General features: G+C 37.1%; 1 protein-coding gene across 3 annotated transcripts; it reads left to right on the forward strand.

Moving 5' to 3' along the window:
• The first annotated feature begins 779 nt into the window (after nucleotides 1–779).
• Nucleotides 780–24,996, forward strand: myo9b (myosin IXb). 3 transcript variants are annotated; one of them, XM_059501550.1, is made up of 42 exons: nucleotides 780–1,065; nucleotides 1,698–2,585; nucleotides 8,208–8,302; nucleotides 8,640–8,702; nucleotides 8,818–8,917; nucleotides 9,164–9,264; nucleotides 9,962–10,085; nucleotides 10,599–10,688; nucleotides 10,835–10,951; nucleotides 11,080–11,214; nucleotides 11,303–11,424; nucleotides 11,795–11,936; nucleotides 12,060–12,255; nucleotides 12,346–12,421; nucleotides 12,553–12,645; nucleotides 12,874–12,981; nucleotides 13,156–13,195; nucleotides 13,625–13,747; nucleotides 13,982–14,062; nucleotides 14,162–14,272; nucleotides 15,586–15,708; nucleotides 15,815–15,964; nucleotides 16,564–16,688; nucleotides 16,763–17,251; nucleotides 17,459–17,546; nucleotides 18,014–18,169; nucleotides 19,357–19,445; nucleotides 19,521–19,612; nucleotides 19,814–19,998; nucleotides 20,173–20,280; nucleotides 20,396–20,566; nucleotides 20,835–20,876; nucleotides 20,974–21,085; nucleotides 21,172–21,245; nucleotides 21,428–21,617; nucleotides 22,241–22,369; nucleotides 22,462–22,567; nucleotides 22,654–22,785; nucleotides 23,036–23,159; nucleotides 23,878–23,954; nucleotides 24,209–24,336; nucleotides 24,560–24,996. In XM_059501550.1, exons 2-42 carry the CDS (start codon nucleotides 1,758–1,760, stop codon nucleotides 24,796–24,798), a joined length of 5,874 nt encoding a protein of 1,957 aa, XP_059357533.1. In that variant the 5' UTR covers nucleotides 780–1,065; nucleotides 1,698–1,757; the 3' UTR covers nucleotides 24,799–24,996. The 3 variants fall into 3 exon arrangements, with proteins under 3 accessions (XP_059357533.1, XP_059357531.1, XP_059357532.1); XM_059501548.1 differs by lacking the exons at nucleotides 12,874–12,981; nucleotides 23,878–23,954; nucleotides 24,209–24,336; nucleotides 24,560–24,996 and having other exon boundaries at nucleotides 23,036–23,861; XM_059501549.1 differs by lacking the exons at nucleotides 18,014–18,169; nucleotides 23,878–23,954; nucleotides 24,209–24,336; nucleotides 24,560–24,996 and having other exon boundaries at nucleotides 23,036–23,860.
• The last annotated feature ends 80 nt before the right edge of the window (nucleotides 24,997–25,076 follow it).

Consider the following 25,076-nt stretch of genomic DNA (forward strand, 5'->3'; position numbering starts at 1 on the left):
GGGAGAGAGACAGTGTTCGATATGTGGATGTGTGGAAGTACTTTTACTTAATTTCTGTGTATTTGTGTTCTGCATTGTGACTGATTTCGTGATTTTATTTGACAAATCTGAAAAGAAAAATAATCAATTTCATTGTGGGTCTCCAGGCCCCAAACATCCTGACTTTGACTTTTTGTCACACAAAATACAACCAGAACTCATTCTACAATTTTATTTATTTATTTATTTATTTATTTATTTTTTGTAGAACTAGCACATTTAGATGAAGGTAACTTTTTATTTTATCTTATTTTATTTTTTCAGCAAACATAATTTGGGATCTCAAAGGAGTCTGAACAGCACATAAGGGTTAATATTAAAATTGCATTTTAGTTGGTAATAATGTTTGTTTACATTGTTAATAAAAATGTTGTACATACTCTCATTGTAATAATAGTGAGGGACCCTTACTCACCTTGCTGGGTGAAATTGGTGTTATATGCTGCCACCTGATGGTGAGAACCAAACATGCATTGTGAAGTTACAAATGGCTATTTCGTTTACTTTTCCTGTTTCCGACTCTTTTTTTAAACTTAAATAAATAAATACATTCCTCACGATCATAATGACAAATATAGCAATGACTTTTGAGAGGGGTAGGCTGCTGGATGTATGATGTATGTTGCAGGTGTATTTACCTGCATGAGCGCGAGGCAGCTGCAGTGGCGGTGTGAATGCAGGCGAGGGCGGCGTGTCATCAAACATTTCATCGGCAATTAAAACACGCTGCGATGTCAGGAAGTAACACGCCGCCAGCGTCGTCAACACTCTGGAGGCGAGTTAGTATTCTTCCTTATTTGTCGTTGAACATTTCTCTGTGTTAGTCATTTGTGCCGTTTACAGAATCGTGACTGTTTTACATGTGTAGTATATTTCGGTTTATCTTGCCCGATTTGGCAGCAATGCAGGTGGACGGCTTTTAATAGTAGTTGAAGCACTGGAAGTTTTATCTGGAAAGCACGGCAGGATTTTTTCCATGTTGGAAATGACTCCGCTCTGGAACACAACGAGTGTGTTTTGAAACAGGTATGTTTATTGGTATTGGTATTTAATGAACTTATTGTTTTTTATTGGCAGTCCATTGAAAGATAACTATCGTCTGATTTTCTAAACTAAAAAAAAGACAGTTTGTCACTGTTGTTTAAACGCGTCATGACGTTTGTCTCGTTTGCGTTATTATTACACTGTTATTTTGAGGATACAATTAAATAGTTTTTTATGCTATGCTAGGATGGTATTGGTGTATTTATATTTTTCTATAAATTTCAAAAATATTTTAAAAACAAAAATATTTTCTTGTACGTTCTGACCATGTTGTGAACATTTATGACAATATTATTTTTCACATTATATTTTAACATTGTTTGCATGTAATCATACCGAAAGAAAAGTAAACCCAGTCGACAGAGAAAAATAGTGTAAAGAAATAAATAAATATGAACAGCAGTACTTGAGCATTGAAAAGGAAATTGAATTTTTAAATTAATTTCTTTGACATTTTTTAATTTTTTAATTAAATAAGAGTTGTGGCACACAGTTTATGCTGATTTATAAACTGTTGCAGTTCCAAAACTAGACAAGTGTGTACATGCATACACTGGTGGTCTGACTGCTGTTTCCTACTTCAACTCGCATTCTTTCTTCTCTTTTGTTTCCAGATCCATATCATGCTGTACTGTGCAGTGTGGTATTCTGATGCATGCCTGTGTGTTTAAAGAATGAATGTCACTAACGGCAAGACGATAAGCTGCCAGGATGAAACGGTATGCACTTTGCAAATTTACCCCAGGTTGTCCGTCAAACCTGGGCAAAGCTGCATCCTCAGGGTCCCAAAAGAGGCGACAGCATCCACTGTCATCAAGAAAACCCTTGCCACACTTGGCTTGGACACGTCCAAGACTTACGTCCTCGTGGAGGTCCAGGAATACGGCGGAGAGGAGTGGGTCCTTCAAGCCAGCGATCAGCCTGTTCAAAGAGTCCTTCTCTGGCCTAGAAAGGCCCAGGACAAGCACCCTCAAAGTGATGGATACTTTTTCGCCCTTCAAGAGGGAAGCTATGATGCCGTTCACGTTATGACATCTGTCCGGCAAGAGAAAGTAGCTCAGGGACTTGTGAATCGGGGTTTTGTCACGCAACAGCCCCAGGAATATGACGATTTATGTAACCTCCCCGAGCTGACGGAGGAGAGCATCTTGGGAACCCTGCGGCATCGCTTCCACAAGCAGAAGATCTACACGTTTGCGAGCAACATTCTTATTGCGGTTAACCCCTTTAAGTTCCTCCCCATCTACAATCCCAGATATGTCAAGATGTATGAGAATCACACGCTGGGCAAGCTAGAACCTCACGTTTTTGCCATTGCGGATGCTGCCTTCCACACAATGCTGAACAAACGGGTCAACCAGTGCATCGTCATCTCTGGTGAGAGTGGCTCTGGTAAGACGCAAAGCACCAACTTCCTTATCCACTGCTTGACTGCCCTCAGCCAGAAGGGCTATACAAGTGGAGTGGAGCGAACCATCCTGGGGGCAGGCCCTGTGCTTGAGGTAAGTTCTGCTGTGGGTTTGAGGTTTATCAGATTTCATTTTCTACTTTGAAGTCTGATAGTGCTGTAGTTGTAATCGGAAACAAAGAAAGGATGCAAAACAGCAAGTTATGTTGAGACCCTGATGGTTTACAATGATAATGTCCGTTGAACGGCAGCTGTAGCCACAGAACTCCGCAATAAACCATTTCTTCAACTTGATTGTATTTTAAAAAAAAATTGTTTCACATTTAGAGGTTTTTCATGTTCACCTCATCTCAAATGATGCATTGGCTTTAACAGTATTTCTTTACTGGAAATGAGGATGGAGTTAGTGTTGTAGGTGTAATTAGCTCATGTGAAACCGTGTCCTTTGTCTTGCTAGCACTCATTTCACAGCTAGCATTTTTTACACATTACACAATATGAAATAATATTTTCAGTGTCCAAGTCGTTTTTATTTGAAAAGTATTTATAGTATCATTAATAATTCACTTTTAATTTATTTTCATATTTTTATTGTGTGCTTTTCACAACGCCTTGAATTTACTTCAGTTTCTAATTTTAGTTTAATTAAGTTCAATTTTGTCTAGATTTTGTAAAGTTACAGTCTGTATCTTGATTGTAACTGTAGTCTCATTTAATATTGAGTTGCTTGACTCATATTTTTTTGATTTGCTGATAAAGAGTCCCTATTAAGAACGGAAGTGATGACCTCTGTGCAGGAAGTGGCTTGCCCTGTCATAGTATTTAACATGCTTTGAGCTCTTCATGTTGAGGACTATTAACAGTGCAACTATGACTATGACTATAACTATGAAAAATGTAATACTCTCTTTAATTAGTGCAACAGATTGTGTGAGAATGGTTTCCACTGTTCTCCATTAAAGGGGTCATATGATGTTGCTAAAAAGAACTGTATTTGGTGTAATGCAATGTGTTTCTGAAACGCGTGGATTTTTAAAAAAAGCTCATAATTCTAAAAAGCAAGGTGTGCTCTGATTGGCCATCTATCCAGTGCATTGTGAATTGCTGAAAACCTCAACCGTGTGACCAAAATGTTATGCTCCTTAGCATACTGTAATGCCATGTCCCGGTGCGACAGGACAAAAAAATTAAACCCATTATAAACGAGGCATTTGTTGCATCCATTGGGGACATAATTACTGATTATAATGACTTACACAGTCCTTTAATGCGTTGCGTGTTGCGCTGCATAAACAAAACCATGTCTGTATTTGTGATCAGAGAAACGAAAAACAACAAGCTCTACTCTACACTGCACAAAACTCGTTTTTCATCAGTGGCCAATCCTTTACATATGAAAACATACTTACAGGCTGTGAGTCAGAAGCACCAGACTGTACTTGCAAATATGGAACTGCCCCACTTTATAGAAACAGTCACCGGCATTGTAGGCTAGTCTCACAGGAAACAGTCCTCGTCCTCTGTAAAATGTGCTGCACACATCTGAATATTTAGGTTGAACTGTTCTGGAACAGTGTTGTAAATACAACTTAACCACTGATTTCTAGTTGTGTCCTCTTTTGGAAGAGCAAACAAAGTAGTTTCGCTTTCACAATCAAACACACAGCACACAACACAGGGGTGGTGGCAACAATACTACAGCCAGAATCAAACTTATGCCTTGTTTCTTTGCATGTATATTTGGGCAGTGTTATGCAAATTTTCCCACATTGTGACGTAGACATATGGGGGCACGTTTGAACGAGGTGTTTTAGGAAAGTGTGGTTGACTCTTAACTTTGATAAATAATATCTCTTTGGATTTGAGACTTCAGTCTTTGCAACTTTACAGATCTTCTTTAGGCACCAAGAGCTTGTAACACTCCAAAGAGAAAGGAAAACATGAAATCACATCATATGACCCCTTTAAGCATTGCCAAACTAGGATCTAGAAACCATTCTGCTTTGTCACATGGCAAGGGCACTTTCACACCACTTCCTCTGCTTCTCTCATGGAAAAGAGGAGACCGCTGACTCCTTGTACACTATAAATAGAGACTATAGATCATGAAACTCTCAGTCACAGTTTAAGGGTTTCAACACACTGATATTTTTAGGTGCTGCCATTGTTAAGACTCAAAACAATGAGATGAATGACTAGTTCACAACACTTTTAGGAGTTGTATGCATTCAATACAAGTATGCTATATATCCGCTTCCTAAATTTCCTTGTCAGGATTTAGTATGAAGTGCTACTAATGTGCCAATGAAGTTCTCTTAAGGAAATAACTCATAATTCATTGGGTTTCCTTAATGTGGCCTGAAGTCCCGCCCTCTTTAACCCACCGGTCAGCCTTGCACAAACCTACTAGGATTCTCAATCTGATCATAAACAGGTTGAGCAAGTTCTCTGTTTTTCGTAAAAACTTTCTTTTATCACCTCGTCCCAGCCCCTCTCAGTTCTGCAGTATTGCTTACAAAGAAAGTAAATGGCAAAGGGGAACAAGCATCTTGCGTTATGCCTTGATGGTTTAAAATAGGCTATATTTCTTATAAAAAATTAGGTTATGTTTTGAGTAGTTGTGTGTAACGGATAGAAAAAGCAGAACAAGTAAGCAGAGTGAGATAGGTGAAACTTTATTTTGGTTGTGTGTGACCATTAATATTTGATGCACATTTAAATTAATAGATTAAATGATTATTGGATCTAATGTGCCTTAGTAAATGATAAATGAAACATGCTCCTGAAATGAATCATTGAAGTCTTCTTCCCAAATTAAGTACTTGGTAACCCTTTACAATAAGGTTCCATTTGTTAACATTAATTAATTTGGGACATTAATTTGGGTACAAGACGACAATTCTGTACAAAAGTCTGGGGTCAGTAAGGTATTTTTTTTAAGAAATAATACTTTATTCAACAAGGATGCATTAAATTGGAAAAGAAAGTCATAGTTACGATGTTTATTTGACTGATGTTTAAAAAATTCTGTTCTTTTGAACTTTTCTATTAATCTGAGAATCCTGAAAAAAAATACACACAAAAATATGACCAACTTGTCTGTGCTTAGAGACTTTTTGGTACAAATAAGTGTTGTTTCATATTACTAAGTTCTGTTATCCTCCTTTGGTTTTGTTGAATTAAAAACACCTGTCCCTGTTTCCCGCTTCACTCTTTCATCGAGGCCTTTGTGTACTGTGTTCACAACGATATGCACATTGTTTGTATGGTAGTGTTATTTACTCATTGTACTGTTCATCTATTATGCATCAGCTCTCGAGACTCCACCACCACAATAATTGTGTTTTATGTTTTGGTTCATAGAGCTTAGCCCTTGAGCAGATAATTGTACAGCTTTCCTCACCTAAAGAGTTCTGCATTCGATATCCAGTTAGCATTGTTCCATTTAAGATATTCAAACAGATTTGAAAACTCTGATATTAATAAATGAGTTCTGTGTTAAAAAAGACAGTCCTTCTTAAAGGAACACTCCACTTTTTTTGAAAATAGGCTAACTTTCCAAATCCCATAGAGTTAATCAGTTGAGTTTTACGGTTTTCTAATCCATTCAGCCGATCACCAGGTCTGGCGTTAGCGCTTAGCTTAGCATGGATCATTGAATCTGATTGGACCGTTAGCATCTCTATCAAAAATGACCGAAGAGTTTCTATATTTTTCCTATTAAAAAACTTGACTCTTCTGTAGTTGCATAGTGTACTAAGACAAGTGGAAAATGGAAAACGCAGTGATATTACGCAGCGCCTGAAAATAGTCTTCAGCTAGTGTGTGTAGTTGCACCAATAGCAGAGTTGCTGAAGACTATTTTCATGCACTGTGTAATATTGCTGCGCCTGCTGCTCCTCCCATGGTAAGGCAGCAAAGTTCCTTGATTATTACGCCGGAATGAGAGTATAGTTCCTAGCCATATCGGCCTTGAAAATCACAACTTTTCATTTTCATCGTCTTAAATAGTTTTAAATAGGGAAAATATAGAAAGTCTTTTTGTAATTTTTGAGTGAGATTCAACGATCTATGCTAAGCTTAGCTAAGAGAGCTACCGCCAGACCTGGAGATCAGCTGAATGGATTAGAAAACTGTAAAACTCAACTGATTAACTGAAGGCCACTTTTTTGTAACAAAATAAGAGGTACATTTCTGAAAAAGGTCAAGAAAGGAAAGCTGTACAATGTTGTTTTTTTATTTACATTATGAAAATTATGGGCATTATTATGCAAGCATCATTTTTTAACTGCTCATATCTAGGGTTACTGTTGAAAACCTACTAAACAGATGCTTTTGAGAAAAAAAACTGGGTCATGTTTTGAGAATAAACTTGTTGCACTTGCACTACATTTACTTTCACTAACCTTTGATATTAAGAGTTTCTGCAATTCAGTTTTCAGTTTCATTTTTACTTGATTGTCGTGAGAGGTGTCAGTGCTCTTATGGCATCTGAGGAGTGCGCTTGTGACCTTTGTCCTTTCACAGAAGAAAGAGCTCTTTGGGAAAGCACACCTTGCAGCTGTTTAAGATATACAGCAGTGTTGCACCTGATCTCCCTCTTGTTGTTGAGCTGCTAACTCTGAACTGTTTTGTGTCCTATGTGGAAGCCCTGGGCGTTGGTTTCATCAGAATACCAGAACGAGTCAGTGTACGCCAACATGTCACAACAGGCTCAGTCAGGCCAGCAGATTAAAACTTAACATCTGACAGATGTAACCTCTCATTCAGTTTTCTTTCTAATCATGCGTTTCCTTAGCATTCATTTTCCTTTGAAAATAGAAGTGGAACAGGGAAACTATATGTTTAAAAACAAGTGTATATAGTCCTGAATTATGGTAATGGTAGAGATCGTCTTGAAACTATGCGCATATTGAGAATCAATAGGCAGCCGTGAGCAAGCCTGTCTTTACATGTTACACATGCCAAAGTCTGTCTACAGAGAATCTTTTCCATTTTTGTGGCACAAAATATCAGATATAACTTCTCAAAAACTGCCGTTATCTGCCAGTGTTCTGGCAAAAAGAGAGCTACATGTTCACTGAATAATGTTTTGTATATAAAGCTATCATAATACTTAAATGTATCAAATAAGTGATTTTGATTGCTTTTTTTTGTGTGTGTGCATTTTTAACTTTATAGTGTTTTCATTGCATCAGAAAGAGTGATTCAGAGATTCTTTAAAACATCTCAATTTGTATGTCACTGAGTGTCATATGAGTTTTAAATGACATGGTTGAATAAATGATGACAGATTTTTCATTTTTGGGTGAACTATTGCCTTTGGAATAGGACAATTGCACATATATCAGCATTAACTACATCAACAAGCAAGTTAAACTGGGCAACAAAGTCATCTAAGATATGTGTTCCTTTGTGTTTGTGATGCCTGAGGGTGATTATAAAATTAGCTGCCCACTAAATGTTTTTTTTATTCTTTTTGTAGACAACCTACATTCTGTGGTTTGAACAACTAATAATAATAAGTGTCAGGCTTTGTTTTTTTCTGTTTGACAATTTTCTCAGGCTAGTTGAACTGATTGAGTTAGGCAATCCATATTTGTCTCAGCACAAGAGTTGTCTTTCAACATTTGTTGTTTTTATTTAGTCTGAAATATCTTTTTGTGGGATTTAAAACAATTTTCCTCTCTAATGCATTCCTTTCTGGCTTCCTCAGGCCTTTGGAAATGCTAAAACTGCACACAACAACAATTCGAGCCGCTTTGGGAAGTTCATTCAAGTGAATTATCTGGAGAGCGGCATTGTGAGAGGGTGAGTCATCTGTGCACTTCTGCCCATTCTACGTCACACACCAGAACTCCCACAGCTTCTCATCAGCCACAAAAGAGATTTTCTGAACTTGATGCTAATGCATTTTATCTTGTGAGGATAATGTTAATTTATAATTATTATTTAATACCGCTAATTCATGTTCATAACCACCATACAACATTTGTTGATCTCATTCACCTTCTTTTTAGAAAACTGGCACAAAAAGAACAAAAATTCCATGCCATTGATCTAAAATTATTGATCTAAAACTGTTTGTTTTAGATCAATAAAACTGTTTGATCTGTATTGATCTAAAACTGTTTGTTCACTGTTTTAGGGCTGTGGTTGAGAAATACTTACTAGAGAAAAGCCGCCTAGTGTCCAGAGGAAAAACTGAAAGGTAAAATAAAAAAATAGTAAACCATTATCTATATGCATTTTACATTTAAATCGGAAATGTGAGAAATGTATCACAACAACATACATTCTGTGTCTATTTGTTATCTGACCTTCAGGAATTACCATGTTTTTTACTACCTTTTGATTGGAGCCTCAGAAGAGGAGAAAGAGGAGTTCAAGCTCCTGCGTCCTGAACAATACCTCTACCTCAAAGAAGTAACTCTCAGAGAATCAGTCTTCCCTAACAAAGCCATTTTAGTTTCAATAAGTGTTCATGATGCTCTCGATTGTCTTTTGGGCAAAAGTGAGATCACACAGAGAGCAAATGGAGACTTCTGCTTAAGCTTGTCAGTTTTTTTTATCCTGATAAACATAGTCATAGTCAATCATAGTCTGGGCTGACCTGTCAATTTTATTTATATAACTGTTAACATTAATTCTTTACTTTTCTGCCCCTCAAAGGAAATCCCAATTGTGGAGGATCAAGAAGAAATGAAACATGAATTCAGGAGACTTCATCAGGCCATGGAGATGGTTGGTTTTCTGCCATCCACCAAAAAGCAGTAAGTGAGAAGCGATTTCAAGTAAAATATTATGATGGTGATTCAGTCAGAAATGAAGTTAATTAATCTTAAATTATTTAAGACCAGTTGTCTCAGAGGTTAAATTATAAGAAATTATAATGTTTATAAATTTTTGTAATTTGCTTAATCTGAAATATTTATTTAGCTCAGTTTAAAACATGGAACTGTACATTAACGAATACCCATAAATAGTAAATATATGTACAGATTACTTCAGTATAAATAAGATTTATGATTTCTAATTAGGTTTGTCCTAGAAGGATAAAGTCACACTGCAGAAAATTTACCAGCTGCTTGCGTGACTAATAAATGAAGAATTCTGCTCTGGTACAAGTCTGCGCTTGTCATGGAGGAAAAAATATATCAAGACTTGCAATATGCACTGTGGTCTTTTTGCCATGACGACAGAATGCAGTACTGCAATGTCAGACGTGACATATTTAGATCATTATGAGCTGCCTTCCAAGGAACAGCAATGTTTCTTTATGTAAATATGGTTCTATAAACCTGTTAACTCAAGATCTTTTCCAGTTTGTCATTCGATTTACCTGAAAAAAGAACCAAACATTCCACTGCATTATGACATGCAATTTCTTGAGGCACCTTGTGAAGAAAGTAAATCTATTTTATAAATCTACTTCATACTGTATTGTAGTTCAATGATTGTCTTTTTCAGGATATTCTCTGTACTCTCTGCCATCCTGTACTTGGGAAATGTGACGTATGAACCAGAAGATGTTCACGAGGGGCTTAAAGTTGGGCCTGATTTTGTCCTTTCTGCTATCTCTGGCCTGCTCAAGGTACCACTGGCTGCTTTAGTGTTCAAGACAAATCCATCACAAGAGGCTGAACTTCTTCCCCTCCTACTGCTTCAAATATTTTTCTATTCATTGTGTGTGGCACACCACTCAGAAACAGAATTACATTGATTTGTAACACTCATCAGTAAACCTCACCCCCCAGTTCTTTGGAAATACGTACTTTGAAGTGACATCTGGGACATCACAACTACATTGCTAAGAAATAGTATCGTCATTACTAAGCGAATCCCAAATGTGCATTCACAAATCATATTCAGTGCATTTTGTAGAATGAAAAACCCTGAAATCTGATTACTCTTGGCAGGGTTTTTCTTTTAGATTCTTTATGATAGGCTTTCAGATTTTCCAGTCAGAATCCTTTACCCGTTTCCCCCTTCTTGATTTGTCATTTAAAGGATTACACAATCTCTGAAAGTCTTTTAGATCAGGTGACAGATTCCTGTCATTCTCTGTTTGAATGCTTCTTTTTATATCATCCCTGTTCAATTACAGGTTAAAGTGGAGCTGCTTGTGGAAGCACTGACTACAAGGAAAGCAATGACTGCTAATGACACGCTGATCCTGCCTTATAGCCTCAGTGAGGTAAATACTTCTATTATGTGTTAGGTGGTACATATACTGACATTTGTCGACTCTGTACCACCATCCATTCATCGACTTGTCATGTGTTAAAATAATTTCTGTACTGTAAAAATCTGCTGAACTCATAGTGAAACTCTTGTCTTCAGGCCATCACTGCCAGAGACTCTATGGCCAAGTCTCTGTACAGTGCCCTGTTTGACTGGATTGTCCTGCGAATCAACCATGCTCTACTAAACAAGAGAGACTTGGAGGAGTCTGTCCCGGTGTGTAATTTGTTTGTGATATTATATTTACATATAACGTACACAATTTATATGGAAGGGCTTGACTTGGCAAGCTGAAAGCATCTGCTTCGACATTGTACTTGATCAAATTATTCTCTTCCTTACAGTTCTTATCCATTGGTGTTCTGGACATTTTTGGATTTGAAGATTTCAAGACAAACAGCTTTGAACAGTTCTGCATTAATTATGCTAATGAACAACTACAGTATTACTGCAATCAGCGCATATTTACGCTTGAACAAGTGAGTGGAGTTGTACTTTGATTTCTCCACTAATTGTGGTGGATGGGACTTTCTGCAGCATATGCCACACACTTGCATTGTGTTTTAGGAGGAGTACAGAGCAGAAGGAATCATATGGCACAATATTGACTACCCCGACAACATTGGCTGCATCAGTCTCTTCAGCAAGAAACCCACCGGGCTGTTTTTCCTGCTGGATGAAGAGAGCAAGTGAGTTCAATCCCTTATTCCTATTGCATGTATTGTAATATTAAAGTACAGTTACTTAGGTTTTTCAGTGTTTTAGTTCTTAAATTGAACATTTAGGACCTACTTTGCAACAGTGACCTATATAATTTTAGGTCCTTATAATGGGATGTAAATGTATACAACAAATAATATTCAAATGTATATTAAAAACATGTAGTGGATTTGCAGAAGATATACTTTTCTCAGTGGATTTTTACAGCATGCACATGAATTGTATCTTGCATATGAGTTAGGATGGATAGTACAGAGACTGAATTGTTACACAGCCAATCTTTCATTATGTGGTTTTGAGTAGTTCAGTAATGAATATTCTGTATTATTCCCTCCCTAGTTTTCCTCGAGCCACAGATGGCACTCTACTAGAGAAGTTTAAGCAGCAGCACCAGGACAATCCATTCTTTGTGCAAACCCCAGTGCGGGAACCAGCTTTTGTTATCCAGCATTTTGCTGGCAAGGTCAAATACCAGATAAAGGTAAAGGGACAGACCCTGAAACTGTTTTTTTCCCTTTGCACAAGAGTGTAGTTGTGAAACAAATCATGTGTCTATGGTGGGAAAACAATACTGAATAACGTTTGTGATGTTCCTGCCCTATAGGACTTCAGAGAGAAGAACACGGACCACATGAGGCCGGATATTGTTGCGTTGCTTCGTAGTAGTGAGTGCAGTTACCTGCGGCAGCTGATCGGGGCCAATCCAGTGGCTGTGTTCAGGTGGGGCATCCTTAGGGCCATCATACGTACACTGGCTGTGTTTAACGAGGCTGGGCGAAGCTGGACAGAAAAACATCCAGGTAACATCTATGCGATCTTCTAACACCTTTTTACTTACAGCCTGCAGAAGTGGATTACCATTGATTTTAACATGTTTGTTTCCATATCAGATCAGGCCAGGCGCTACTCCAGACTCTCTCTTGGGGAAATGAGGAGACCCAGCACTGTGGTAGAGAGGCTAAAGAGGTAAATGGACTGGATTAGTTCCTGTAAATGTGGGGCTTCTTGATTTATGGCAGATAATGGTGTTTTTTTAATATTTGATCTATACAAAAATGTCCTTTTAACTGCTTTTAAATGCATTTCGATCTCTACAGCCAGGGGACTTTGATTGACTTTTCCTTTGATCGGTCTGAAGAGGGTCCACTTGAAGCATTTGAGGACATTTTTGCAACATTTGAAAATAAGAAGTAAGTTCACCATCACCTTAAGGATCTTTATACAAGGTTTGGGTTCTTCTGCATCTGATGATGATTTCCTTCTGTGAATTAAGAGTCTAACTGATTTCCTTTTTGATTGGATTCCTTTTCTGTGAAATGGGTGATTGGACTGACTAATTTCAGCTTTTTATTTTTTATTGTGTTTGTAGTATTTATTTTCTTTCTAAACTTTTCTGATTTGGGGTTGGGGTCAATCAGGGAATTGCATGCCAAAGTCCTCCAATCCCTTAAGCAGTTTGGTGGTGAAGTTCCTCAAAAGTTGCGTCTATCCACAATTTCTGTGAGGAAGTCTCGTCTCTTCTCTCAGTGAGTGGGCCACATGTTCTGTAACCATCTGTTCGTGGCGGCTCCACTTCTCTCTTAGCTTGTGCTTATGTGTCATTTCAAAATCAAATCAAATATTCTTTCCCTTTTTTGTTTTTCTTTTTAAAATATTTATATTTTCAGTCAAAATCTTAATTATATCTTACTACTATCTAGGAAGAACAGACCAAACAGACACAAGCAGCTAATTCCTAAGGTAAATTAATTCAACAAAACGTATTGTTGCAGTGGTTTTGGTAAGGCAAGCTGTTTTAACCGTATTGAAGAAGTGCCCATGTATGGTTGATACTTGTCAGCTTTAATATATTTTTATATGCATCTTAATATAAAAATGTATTATATAAAATACAGAATATTTAAAAATGTTTTTGATGCCTTTAAATCACAAGAATTATTTAATTTCTTTTTAGAATTTTGATAAATTTAGTTCAGGTATATCCAAAGTTATACATGGGCGAAAATGTAAATAAAAGAAATGTATATTGTATGTTTAAATGTATAAAATGAAGAAAATGTATATTTTCTACTGTGCAATGCATGTGTATTATCCTTTTATGCAATACGTTTTCCTTGGTTTAAAATACGAGGGATTCCACTAAATGTTATTGTGTTGTTTTCTGTACAGAATCTCATAGATTCACAGTCTCTGAAATTCATTATGGGCCTGACGCAGCACAACCGGGCAACCAGATCTCTGCTTCATCTGCACACCAAGAAGAAACCTCCAAGCATCAGCGCTCAGTTCCAGGTTCAATATTTGTATTATTATCTTAGTGTGGAAAGCATAAGCTGCTTCATCAGAGGGCTTATGGATCGGTTTGTTCCATCTCTGTGTGAAAGCCTCTTTTGTGGTAGTTGTAAATGAGATAAAAGGTTCAGACCCCCAAAGCTGTGGGGAGGTTTTGATATGATTTGCAGGGGTTTAATGGATGCTGATGGACGAATCAATGAGTCACATGCTTTCGTGTCTTAAACTGTCCAGGCATCTCTAAGCAAGCTGTTGGAAACCCTGAGGAAAGCAGAACCGTTCTTTGTCCGCTGTATCCGATCAAATGGTGATAAGGTATGGTGGAGAGCTATTGTAAGTTTTTACGATTCATTCATTTTGTGTATTGGATCAAAGATCATGTATACAGAACAATGCTGGTGAATGTGTTTACAGAGGGAAATTCACTTTGATGACGCTCTAGTCCTTCAGCAACTAAGGTACACAGGCATGCTACAGACGGTGCGGATAAGGAGGTCTGGGTATGGAGCAAAATTCACCTTCAAGGTAATGTAATACTGTATGGACTGTTTTTAATCAATAGTTATTAATTATGGATCTGAATTTAATGCAGTTTTAAAGTAACTTTTAAGGAACTGTTTATATAACCAATTTGTTTATACCCCTTAATACTTATATAAATGTACTACTATGGCATTTCATTTTAATGAAAAAACATTGATAGGATTAAAAACATTGAAAAGGGACAAGGGTTATAAAGTGGTTTGCTGTGGACTGTATGCCAGTAATAGGTATAAATAGATTTTTTTTTTTTAATGTCTAATCAATTCCTTACTCATCTGATATAATCATTTTCTTAGTTTCTTCTTCATATGAAGACTTCTCAGTAGTTGTTTGCAATTGTTTGGAGATTAATTTGATTGCTTGATTTGTTTTAATTGATTAATAAGTGTTCCTGTGGCTCAGTGGTAGAGCATTGCATTGGCAGTGCAAAAGGTTGTGTGTTCAATTCCCAGGGAACACATGTTAGATAAAAAATGTTAGCCTGAATTCACTGAGAGTTGCTTTGGATAAAAGCATCTGCTAAATGCATAAGTTTAATTTAATAACCCTTTTATTAAAGGAATAGTTCTGAAAATGTTCTCACCCTCAGGCAATCCAAGATGTGAATGAGTTTGTTTCTGTTTTGCAACATCACTTGCTCACCAGTAGATCCTCTGCAGTGAATGGGTGTCGTCACAATGAGGGCCCAAACAGCTCATAAAAACAAATAACTGGAAAAACTCTGGTCCATCAAATTATGTCTTATGAAGCTAAAAGCATCATCAACACCTTTTTAACTTTAAATAGTTGCTACAGGCTAAAATATGAGACCTCTACCTATAATACAGCTTTCTCCAGTGAAAAGGTAAGCTTGTCTGAATCAGAGAGAAATATACACAGATCAAGCACCGTTTACCAGTGAAAACAGTCCAAGGCAGTTCTAAACTAAGATGTCGGAGGATTTTGATGTAAGAGGAGAACAGGGGATGGACTTTTTTTAATGGAAGAAGCATTATTATGTATTATCAACACAGATTTTGCTCGTATTATGCTCTCATTGTGACGGCACCCATTCGCTGCAGAGGATCCATTGGTGAGCAAGTGATGTAATTAAACATTTCTCCAAATCTGTTCCGATGAAGATACAAACTCATCTACATCTTGGATGACCCAAGGGTGAGTAAATAATCATTTTTAAAGTGTACTACTCCTTTAAGATTTGTTATTGTGAAACAATACATTTTGGAACCATGAATGCAAATGCGTTTCATATTTTGATTTAAACAGACATGTCTTATTTTACAATGTCACTGCAGGAGTTTACAGATCAGTTCAGAGTGCTTCTGCCAAAGGAAATATCAACACCTCAACAGGACATCACCAACCTGCTGACCAAAATGGGATTACCCAGATCCAGTTTTCAGATTGGCAGAACCAAGGTTTATTTTACTTGCACTCCTCACTAAAGAAGTACTCACAATCTGCATTTTGCCATTCAGATCATTTTCCAGCTTTCCATAATTTACTGTGAATCTATGTGCACAGGTGTTCTTGAAAGAGTCAGAAAGACAAATTCTTCAAGAAGCCCTTCATAAAGAAGTAATGAGGCGCATCATCATCCTGCAGAGATGGTTCCGTGCCTGTTTGATGAGGAAACAATATTTGCGAGAGAGGAGAGGAATAATAACCATTCAGGTACTATTCATTTGGTTGTTCAAGGGTTGCCTAGGGACTAAACACAATCATATATAACCTCATCTGAAAGGATATCAACCAGATCTTCAGTGCGTCTCAATTATGATTATGGTCTGCTGAAAGTCAGCTAAAACTTACGTGCTAGGCATTTGAATGATTTCTGAAGGATCATGTGAAAATGAAGACTAGAGAAATGACTGATGAAAAATGTTTGTATTACAGGAATAAATTACATTTTTTGTAATTCATTCATTGAAATATTTAACAATGTTACTGTTTTTCCTGTATGTTTGATAAATGCATCCTTGATGAACATAAGAGACTTAAAAAACTCTTACCACCACAAGCTTTTGAACAATTGTGTATGCATTTAAAATGAAGTCTTTTTGTTTTAAACAAACCAGTAGTATTTAATACTCATCCTGTGTTAGACATGTTCAAGTGAAAGATTTTCATTTTACAGTATGTAATGCTGTTATACAGTGTTGTGTAATTTATTTTAATTTTGAATTGTCATGAGCCTTTAACGGTTTGTGGACCTGGTTGCGAAACTCTGCAATAAATGATAATGTACCTGAGTTTCCTCTCTCATTCCTCAGCGATCGTGGCGTTATTTGCGTGAGACATACCGAAGCAGAGCAGCTATGGTGATCCAGACTGCCTGGCGAAGGTCCAAGGAGAGAGAGGAATATCTGAAGCAGCGAGAAAAACTCAAATCACCAACGTAAGTCCAAGTTACCTTTTGAGTGTTTTTTACTTCTAGGTGAAACAATATTAGTCATTTTGATTTTCTTTCAGATCTCAGACAGAGCTGAGCAATTTGAACAAGGCTGAGGAAAAGAGGCCAAGTCAGCCAAAGCCACAGCCTCCACTGCCTGATGAATCCCGCACACCTGAACGAAAGAAGACAGAGGAACTGAGCCAGCAGTCAAACACTGAGACCAAGCCTAAAGTCACAGTACAACCTACTAGAATCAAAAAGCAACTCAGCATCAGTGAGGACCGACCCATTAAAGATGATAAAGGCAAGACTGGCATTAAAGAAGAACCACCATCTCATGCTGGCCTTCCTCGGCCTATGTCGTTTCCTGTGAACATGAGCCAAAGTGCTTCTGGTGAAACTCAAAATGCTATACAGCTACAACGTCAAAACAGGCCAACAAGGCTGAAGGAGAAGCCTGACAAATGGAAGGAGAAATGGAAGGAGAGGAGCAGTGAAGTGCCAAATATGGAGAATGTCAGTGCTGAGATACTACGACTTCAGAACCAGAGAAAATTGGGTTTGCGGTGAGAGTTTTGTTTTTTTTAAATAAATACTTATAAGTAAAGGATTAAAAAAACATTCAACTGTGTATTTGACTGCTTGCATCATTAATGTTTTGTGTATAATAATTTGTCCTTTAAGCAGTCATGTAATGATGTATATTGAGTTTTCAGGCAGTAATTCCTGGCTGATTATTCCTCATTTATTTGTTACTGTTTCTCATATCATAGGAAATGTGGCATTTCCCAGTCCCTGGATAATGTGTCCATAATGAGTTCTTCAGAGTCAGACAGCTCGGCCTCATCATCCAAGAATGAGGTACTGTTCAAAAACTAGTTTTGGTCAGTCTTTTAAATCAAAAATGTTGCGAGAACTCCAGGAAATGTTTTACTTTCATTTATTCTTGTCCCCAAAAACAGAAGTGTACCATCATATACACTACCGTTCAAAAGTTTTGGTTAAAATTTTTTTTTTTTTTTTTGGAAGAACAAAATTATAATTTTACCATTAAATCAATCAAGAAAGACACTAAAGACATTTATAATGTTACAAAAGTTTAAATAGATAAATTGAATCCTGAAAATAAGAAACAATATGTACAGTTTACATAAAAATCTCACCAGCCACTAACCTCTGAATGGTAGTGTACAAGAGAATCTCAAAGATGCTGCACTAATTATTTTACAGTGTTTATGGATAACTTAATCAGCAGGTACAGGTAATTTTTTTTTTCCACCTCATCTAAACTGGTTCACATATCATAGGTTATGTTTCAATCCCGTAAGCACTTCAGGCACAAACGTCGGCTAGCACGTCCCCGCAGTGGGCTGAAGTGGGATCAAATGGATCTAAGCGATACAGACTACTGGAGTTTTCCCCTTCCTCCCATAAGCCCCTCCACTCCCAACCAGTCCAGTGTCCGCATGGAACTGGAGACTGTGGTAAAAGACTGACCCAGTTACAAAGGGACCATTCGAGCTCCTGTGGGCCTTGCTTTTGCACGCAACAGCTTTCATACCTTGAGAATCGGCATTAGCTCAATGTTGAACATTTCAAATACTTTTTTTCGGAAACCAGGCTGATCCTGTTCTTGGATATTTCTGACTGGAAGCTGGTTTCTGACCTTTTTTGTTTCATTTGACACTGTACACACACTGAGGCTGCTGCCAGGTGTTATAATAAGTGAATATAGTAAATAGATATAAAAAGAATAATAATGTTTTGGTGGTTGAGTTGCAGATGTTTTAAATGTTTGACTCCATATACAAAAAACTGACCAGTGCTTTTTACGTTTGTTTGGCTACGACAATTAGTATCATCATAGGGATTTAATCATCTTTTATAGTACTATTTGGGTCTTAAATAACATTATATATTAGAATATTTTTGATCATAAACCCATTCTATTTTATATTAAATGGATAGTTCAACCCAATCATTATTAACATTTTTAGGTGAACTATCCCTTTACTTTAAGATATTACTATACCTTATAACATTTTTGTAACACTCACTTCCTCAAAACTGACCTCAAGCTTTAACAGCTCCAGTATCTGTTTTGTGAGGTTTTAGTTTCTTATTTATTTACTATTTACCAAAGAGAATCATCTCACATTTGCAGATACTGTGGCTCTGAAGAGCTTTGCCAATTAATTTAACGGTAATTTTCATTAATTTACTAATAATTGTCAGGCCTTGTGCAGGTTTAGCAAGACACATTCTGCACAGCAGTATGAAATACTGCAATAATTTCATAACCCATAGCAAAAAAGGTCAATATGGATCTTGGGAAGCAGTGTGGGAGGTTGGTGGTGGCACTAATCTGAGGAAATAAACCCAATCAATTTGCATTGTCGGTCAACATTATGGTTGAAAAACATTCTTCACTAAAGGGTTGTCAGCTAAACTGCTGTTTTGCATCTGCTTGAATATTGTCTTGCTTTTTCCTGAACTTTCTGTTGCTGGTTTGCTGATCTGAGTGTGGCGGGACTATGGGGAACAAAGAAATATATACTATAAAAACAAATTGTGTGTAATTTTGATTGGAGAGTTTGGATGAGTTGAACCACTTGTTTTTTTTCCTGCAATTTCATGATAATCTTCCTCTCAACTTGCTGTGAACTTTCAGATCCAGTCACCTGTAGAAACTGATGGGTGCATTAGTATCAAAATGAGGACAAGTGAAGAAGTAATTGTACCATCCAACACACCAGAAAGGTGATCAGTCCTTTTCTAAGCTAATGTGTTATTTTTTTGTTGTTGTTTATCATCTTTTCTGTTTATATCTTGTAGGCGGAGAATCCTACAATTTTTTAAGAAGCGTCAGACACCCCAGGATGGGAATATAACTATGGCAAAGACATCGGCAGAAAAAGAGGAGCTAGGTTGAATTATTCTCCCAGACTCATTCAGTCATAATTAAATGAATCTTGTATTTATTTGTTCATGTGTTAGTTAACTATTTGAATGAATGGATAAAAAATAAGTTAAGAAAAATGTATTTAGTAGGCTAGTTCTAAGTAAATGTTTCAGTTGCAATGACTTGGCTCTTTTTCTCTCATTTACCTCTCTCTTCGGGCCAAAAGCCAGTGGCTCTGCATCTTATTCTCCACATGTCAAGGGCTCAGCCACTTTTCCTGGACCTCGTCGCAACCCCACCATTCAAATCAGCCGAGCTACTCGTGTCCAGGAGAAGTGGAATGCTTCGCTGGACAGAGAAATCACTGACAGTAATGAACTTCGCCATTTGGATGAGTTCTTGGGAAATCAGGTTTGTGATGATTGTTTATATTCTTCATCAGCTTTTTGAAAGGCATTTTGATTTTAATTCTGAAGTTGGATTTGACACCCTAGTTGTTCAAAGTCCCGGAATCCTAATAGTTTGTTGATTGTCATGACTTTGCACTTTTAAATGCTTAATTTGTTGATGTGGTGTTGAATTCAGATGAACGATCTGAACACCCGCACAAAGGAACTCTCGGAAACGGAGAAAATCTTCTTTTTAGCCACCACACAGTTCAGAGACACCATTAAAAGCATGTACTCCATATCAGTAAGTTTATCTGAGCTCATCTATAACCTTACTCTCATCATATTGTCAAAAGGTCAGTGGATAAAATTCATTTTTCGACAAGTGTTTGAAATGACCTGTTTCCTTTGCCCAAAAGAGTCCCAATATTGGTTATAAGGCCCTGATGTCAGGTTACCAGACGAAGGTAAACAGTCTTGCAGGGATGAAGAAAGCATCTGAGGTGCCGCTGGTGGTGAATCTTTTTCAGTCAGTTCTGGATGGATTTATCAGGGGAGAGCTCAAACGACTGGAAGCAGAGCCTTGTAAGGTAACTTAACAAGATTTCCAAAGAAGCTTAGCTGTGCTTTTTTGAGAAGGCAAGTTATCACCAGATCTTTGAAGAATCTGGGCCTGCAGAATTCCATAGGGGACTTTAGATTTACACAAAAAATACAATTCCCAATTGAATCCAGTTTTGCTAATTTTCTAATGTTTTTAAAAAAAAAACGTAATCAATTTCATAAGAAAAAAAAAAATCTTAATCCGACCTAAACTAGTTCTCATTTAGCTTGTGTGTCCTTCTGTCTAATTTTCAGGTTAAAGAGAGGAATAGAAGAAAATCTAAAAGAGATACATGTGTAAGTTGTTTTTGTGACGCAAAAACACATTTATATTTATGACGTATAATGTGAATATTTATTTTACCTCCAAAAAAACTTTTGTCTTGTCTTTAAGCCTAAAAGCCCACTGGGTCACTTGTTTAGCACATACCAGGTGACCATTATGCAATCATGTGACCAGTGCACCTCATTTATATGGGGAATGGAAAAGGCCTTCATGTGCAGCTGTAAGTATCCACCATCCTTTTCATTAAACTACGTGAATGGACAAGGATCCAGACAGCGGTACCTTATGTCATGTTTTCTGTTTCAGCTTGTAAAATGGTGTGTCATAAGAAGTGTTTGAGCAAGATAACCGTGAATTGCACAGGTCAATTTGACAAGAAGGTGAGCACTGCTGTCATATTACTTTACGTAGTACTACCCCATCACTTACACACCATTGCCGTCATCTTCTCAACCCTGCTCACATGATAGCATACATAGTGACAGAAGTTTAATTTCTGTTTATAATAAAAGATGTGTTAGATCATATAGTTACAGTTTATTTGTATGTATCCATTATTTAGAAATATGGTGAGCAGACCCTCCACTTTGGTGTACCTGTCTGTGCCCTGGTCCGCACTGCTGACTCTGTACCATTCGTCATGGAAAAGATGCTGGTTCATGTTGAAATGAATGGACTGTACACAGAGGGCATTTACCGCAAATCTGGCTCAGCCTGCCGAGCCAAAGAGCTTCATCAGTTATTAGAGAAAAGTAATCGTGTGATTTCAATTGATTGTTAGATTATTTACCTTGTCTAGATGTGTGTTGCTCTCTGTTGCTCTCTAGAAATTAGAGGGTACTTCAAGTGATTTTCTTTTTTTTTTTTTTTAGGAATAATTTAAATTCAGAGATGTATCATTACATACCTTGCTCACGAATGGTTACACTTCAGTGAATGGGTGCCATCAGAATAAGAGTTCAAACAGCTAATCCAGTCAATCAATTAACATCTTGTGAAATGAAAAGCTGCTTGTTTGTAAGAAACAGTGCATCAAGATGTATTTTAACTTCAGAAAAGGTCATCGTGTCTGAATCGGGAGAGAAATATGCACAGATCAAGCACTTTTACAAAAATGCAGCTTTTAAAAATACTTTAATTGATGGACTGGAGTTGTATGGATTATGGTGATGTTTTGCTCCGTTGTTTGAAATCTCATTCCGATGACACCCATTCACAACACAGGATCCACTGAGGAGCAAGTGATGCTAAATTTGTTGTAATTTTCATCAATTAATAATTTTTTGAGTTTTGCAACCTTTTGGCATGTGCTTACTGTTTAATATAATCTATTTTGCTTAACCTTTGCGCATTAAAAAGTTTTTTATCTCCCCAGATCCGCAGGCTGTCAGTTTTGACGATTACCCCATCCACACAATCACCGGCCTTGTCAAACAGTGGTTACGGGAGCTACCCGACCCACTTATGCCATACAGCCTCTACAATGACTTCCTGTATGCTGCGGGTAGGTTATACACCACATTTAGTTTTGGATGTAAAGGCTAAACATGAATGCCAGATATGTTAGGAAGAATGACACATTTCCTTCCCCTCCAGATCTGCCAGAAGCATCTGAGAGGTTGCGTGCTATCTACCGAAAGTTGGATGAACTACCCCCCCCAAACTTCTCTACTCTCGAAAGGCTAATTTTTCATCTTGTGAAGTAAGGAACCGTTGCAAATGACTAAAGCGAATATTAGAAAACCTGTGCATTGCCTCACTACTTGTGTACTTTCTTTTTTCATTTAGAGTGGCAAAAGAGGAAGCTCACAATCGAATGTCCACTAACTCTCTGGCTATCGTCTTTGCGCCCTGCATTCTACGCTGTCCAGATTCTTCTGACCCACTTCTCAGTATGAAAGACATAAACAAGACCACTCTGTGAGAATCATTTTGGTTTATTTGTATTCTTTATGATTAGATTTGTATAATTTGACTTCGTGCTGGTGGTTGATAGTAAAATAGGAAAAGGTACAATAAAAATACAAAAATTGTGTAAGCAGATAAATTGTTAATTATTACCATTTAATTGTTAATTGTCCAACACTTTGTAATAAGGCCAACATTTTGCCAACTTTGACTATACTGCCTCACATATGAACCTTATGGTTAACTTAACATTTATGTGCAGTTGTGTGGAGATTCTGATTAATGAGCAAACAAGGCGATATAATCAGAAAATGGAAGAAATTCAGCAGTTGGAAAATGCAGAGGCTATGGCCATTAAACAGCTCAAGCTCAGAAGGCAGAACACGGTAAGAAAACAATGACATGCTAGGTTGCAAAATACACTTCTTTCTTTCTTTTTTTTTTCCATCAAAGAATGCCAAAAAATATAACCGTTTCCTGCAAAGATTTTCAGCAGCAAATTGTTTTCAACATTGATGGTAATAAGAAATGTTTCCTGAGCATTTAAAAGCTTATCTAACCAGTAGTGTAAAAAATATATCACACTTCAAGAACAGTAAAATTTGTATTATAGCATTGAAATGATGTAATGCCATTATTAAAACTACTTTTTCAGGTGTACTAAAATATGCAATATAGTAACCGAACACACCTGTATAAAGTATATTACCATGCTGCAGTTGGAGAACTGTTAAACCTTTTTTAGATGTCAGATCGAATCTTCTAGTGGAAAGACATATATACTACATAAAATAGATACTTATTCTAATGTTATTCTTAATGAATCTGAAATATTGCGTAATTAATACTTTTAGTATGTGGTAGCCATTTTATATAAGAAGTAAACCCCTCAAGACTATGCTATTCTGAATACTGTCATAGCTGTAGACAACCAGCGACACATAGTGGCCAACTATTCATATTGGAGTGAAGCCTTACGTACCTCATTGCTTAAATGTATGTGCCATTTCAAGTCTTAATAATTAGCCCTTTTAGTATAACAGTTAACAATGTACACCTCATGGCTCTAACCTATCATGATTTCATGATCTCATTTTCCATTAGATATTTGAGAGGCCAAAATCAGACCTTGAAATCGAAAAGGACCTGCTTGATAGAATCAATTCCATTAAGAAGGAAAAGTAAGTTGAGAAATGATTGTTTAACATTTTTTCATGCGTTAATTATTCTTGCTCCTGGGAAAAAAATTACAAATTGTTATTTGTTTCTAGTGCTTAATTTACATTGAAGTAGTGCCAGTTCACATGTGCATTTTGATCTTATGTTCAAACCTCAGTAACCTTTGTCCAAGGCCATAGATTAGGCTTGTGCTGATGTTTTTGAGAATTATTAGTACCTCTTCTACAGTTCACAACATCTTCTGTTTGTCATTTAGGAATGATTTGGCCTTCAGACTGCCTGAGCTTGACCAGGATAGCTCGGATGCTGAGAACATGGACTCAGAATCATTAGTCAGCTCCTATAGTCTACTCGAAGACCATTTTGTGAGTTTGGACTCGGAAGGTCAGTACTGAGGTACAGGACATTTTAATTATATTATGCTTGGACGCCTCGCATGCTCTGCGTTAAAGAGGGCTTGGATTTGCTGCTCTTTCGGTGAGCTTCCATTATTTAACATGCTGTTTCTCTAACCACGGGTTTGCACCACTGCTTTTATAAAAATAAAAATAAACTAATTTGTTAATATATATAGTCCCCAGTGGCTAATCCAAAGCATCTCTTTCAGCAAACACTGCCTTGAACAGCTCTAAGCCAGAAAAACCTGCTAAACCACCTGATCCCAAAACAGGGATTAAAGAGCCTGCAGAGGAACAGAACCAAAACTGCTCCACCTCACGCCAAGAAGGAATCCAGTCCATGTGTGTCATCCAGAGCCAATCCCTTGCCACCTCCGTTTCTGCTGGCAATCAGGGCAAGAGACATTTTTCAGACCTTGACATCCCTTTTATAGATGAGGAAGTTTGACATTGTTACACCAAAAAGAACATATTCTAAAATCTTTGCAAATGTTTGTCTTTCCTGCAAAGGTTCAAGCAACAGTCAGTATCCCATTTCTGATCATATCAACACTCACTTTGTTTTGAGGAATAAATGAAATGCCAGGTTCATTCAAGTGATCTTATAGCATGATGTGTTTATAGAATACATTTCTTTAGGTTTTTTTTTTAAATCTAAAAAGCCATAATTACTTTGTTTTGTTTTGCTTGGACATATTTAAGCATTCTTTCTAATCTTCAAAATAT

Source organism: Carassius carassius, chromosome 20 (assembly GCF_963082965.1).
Source record: "Carassius carassius chromosome 20, fCarCar2.1, whole genome shotgun sequence".
In the NCBI taxonomy this organism is placed as follows: Eukaryota; Metazoa; Chordata; class Actinopteri; order Cypriniformes; family Cyprinidae; genus Carassius; species Carassius carassius.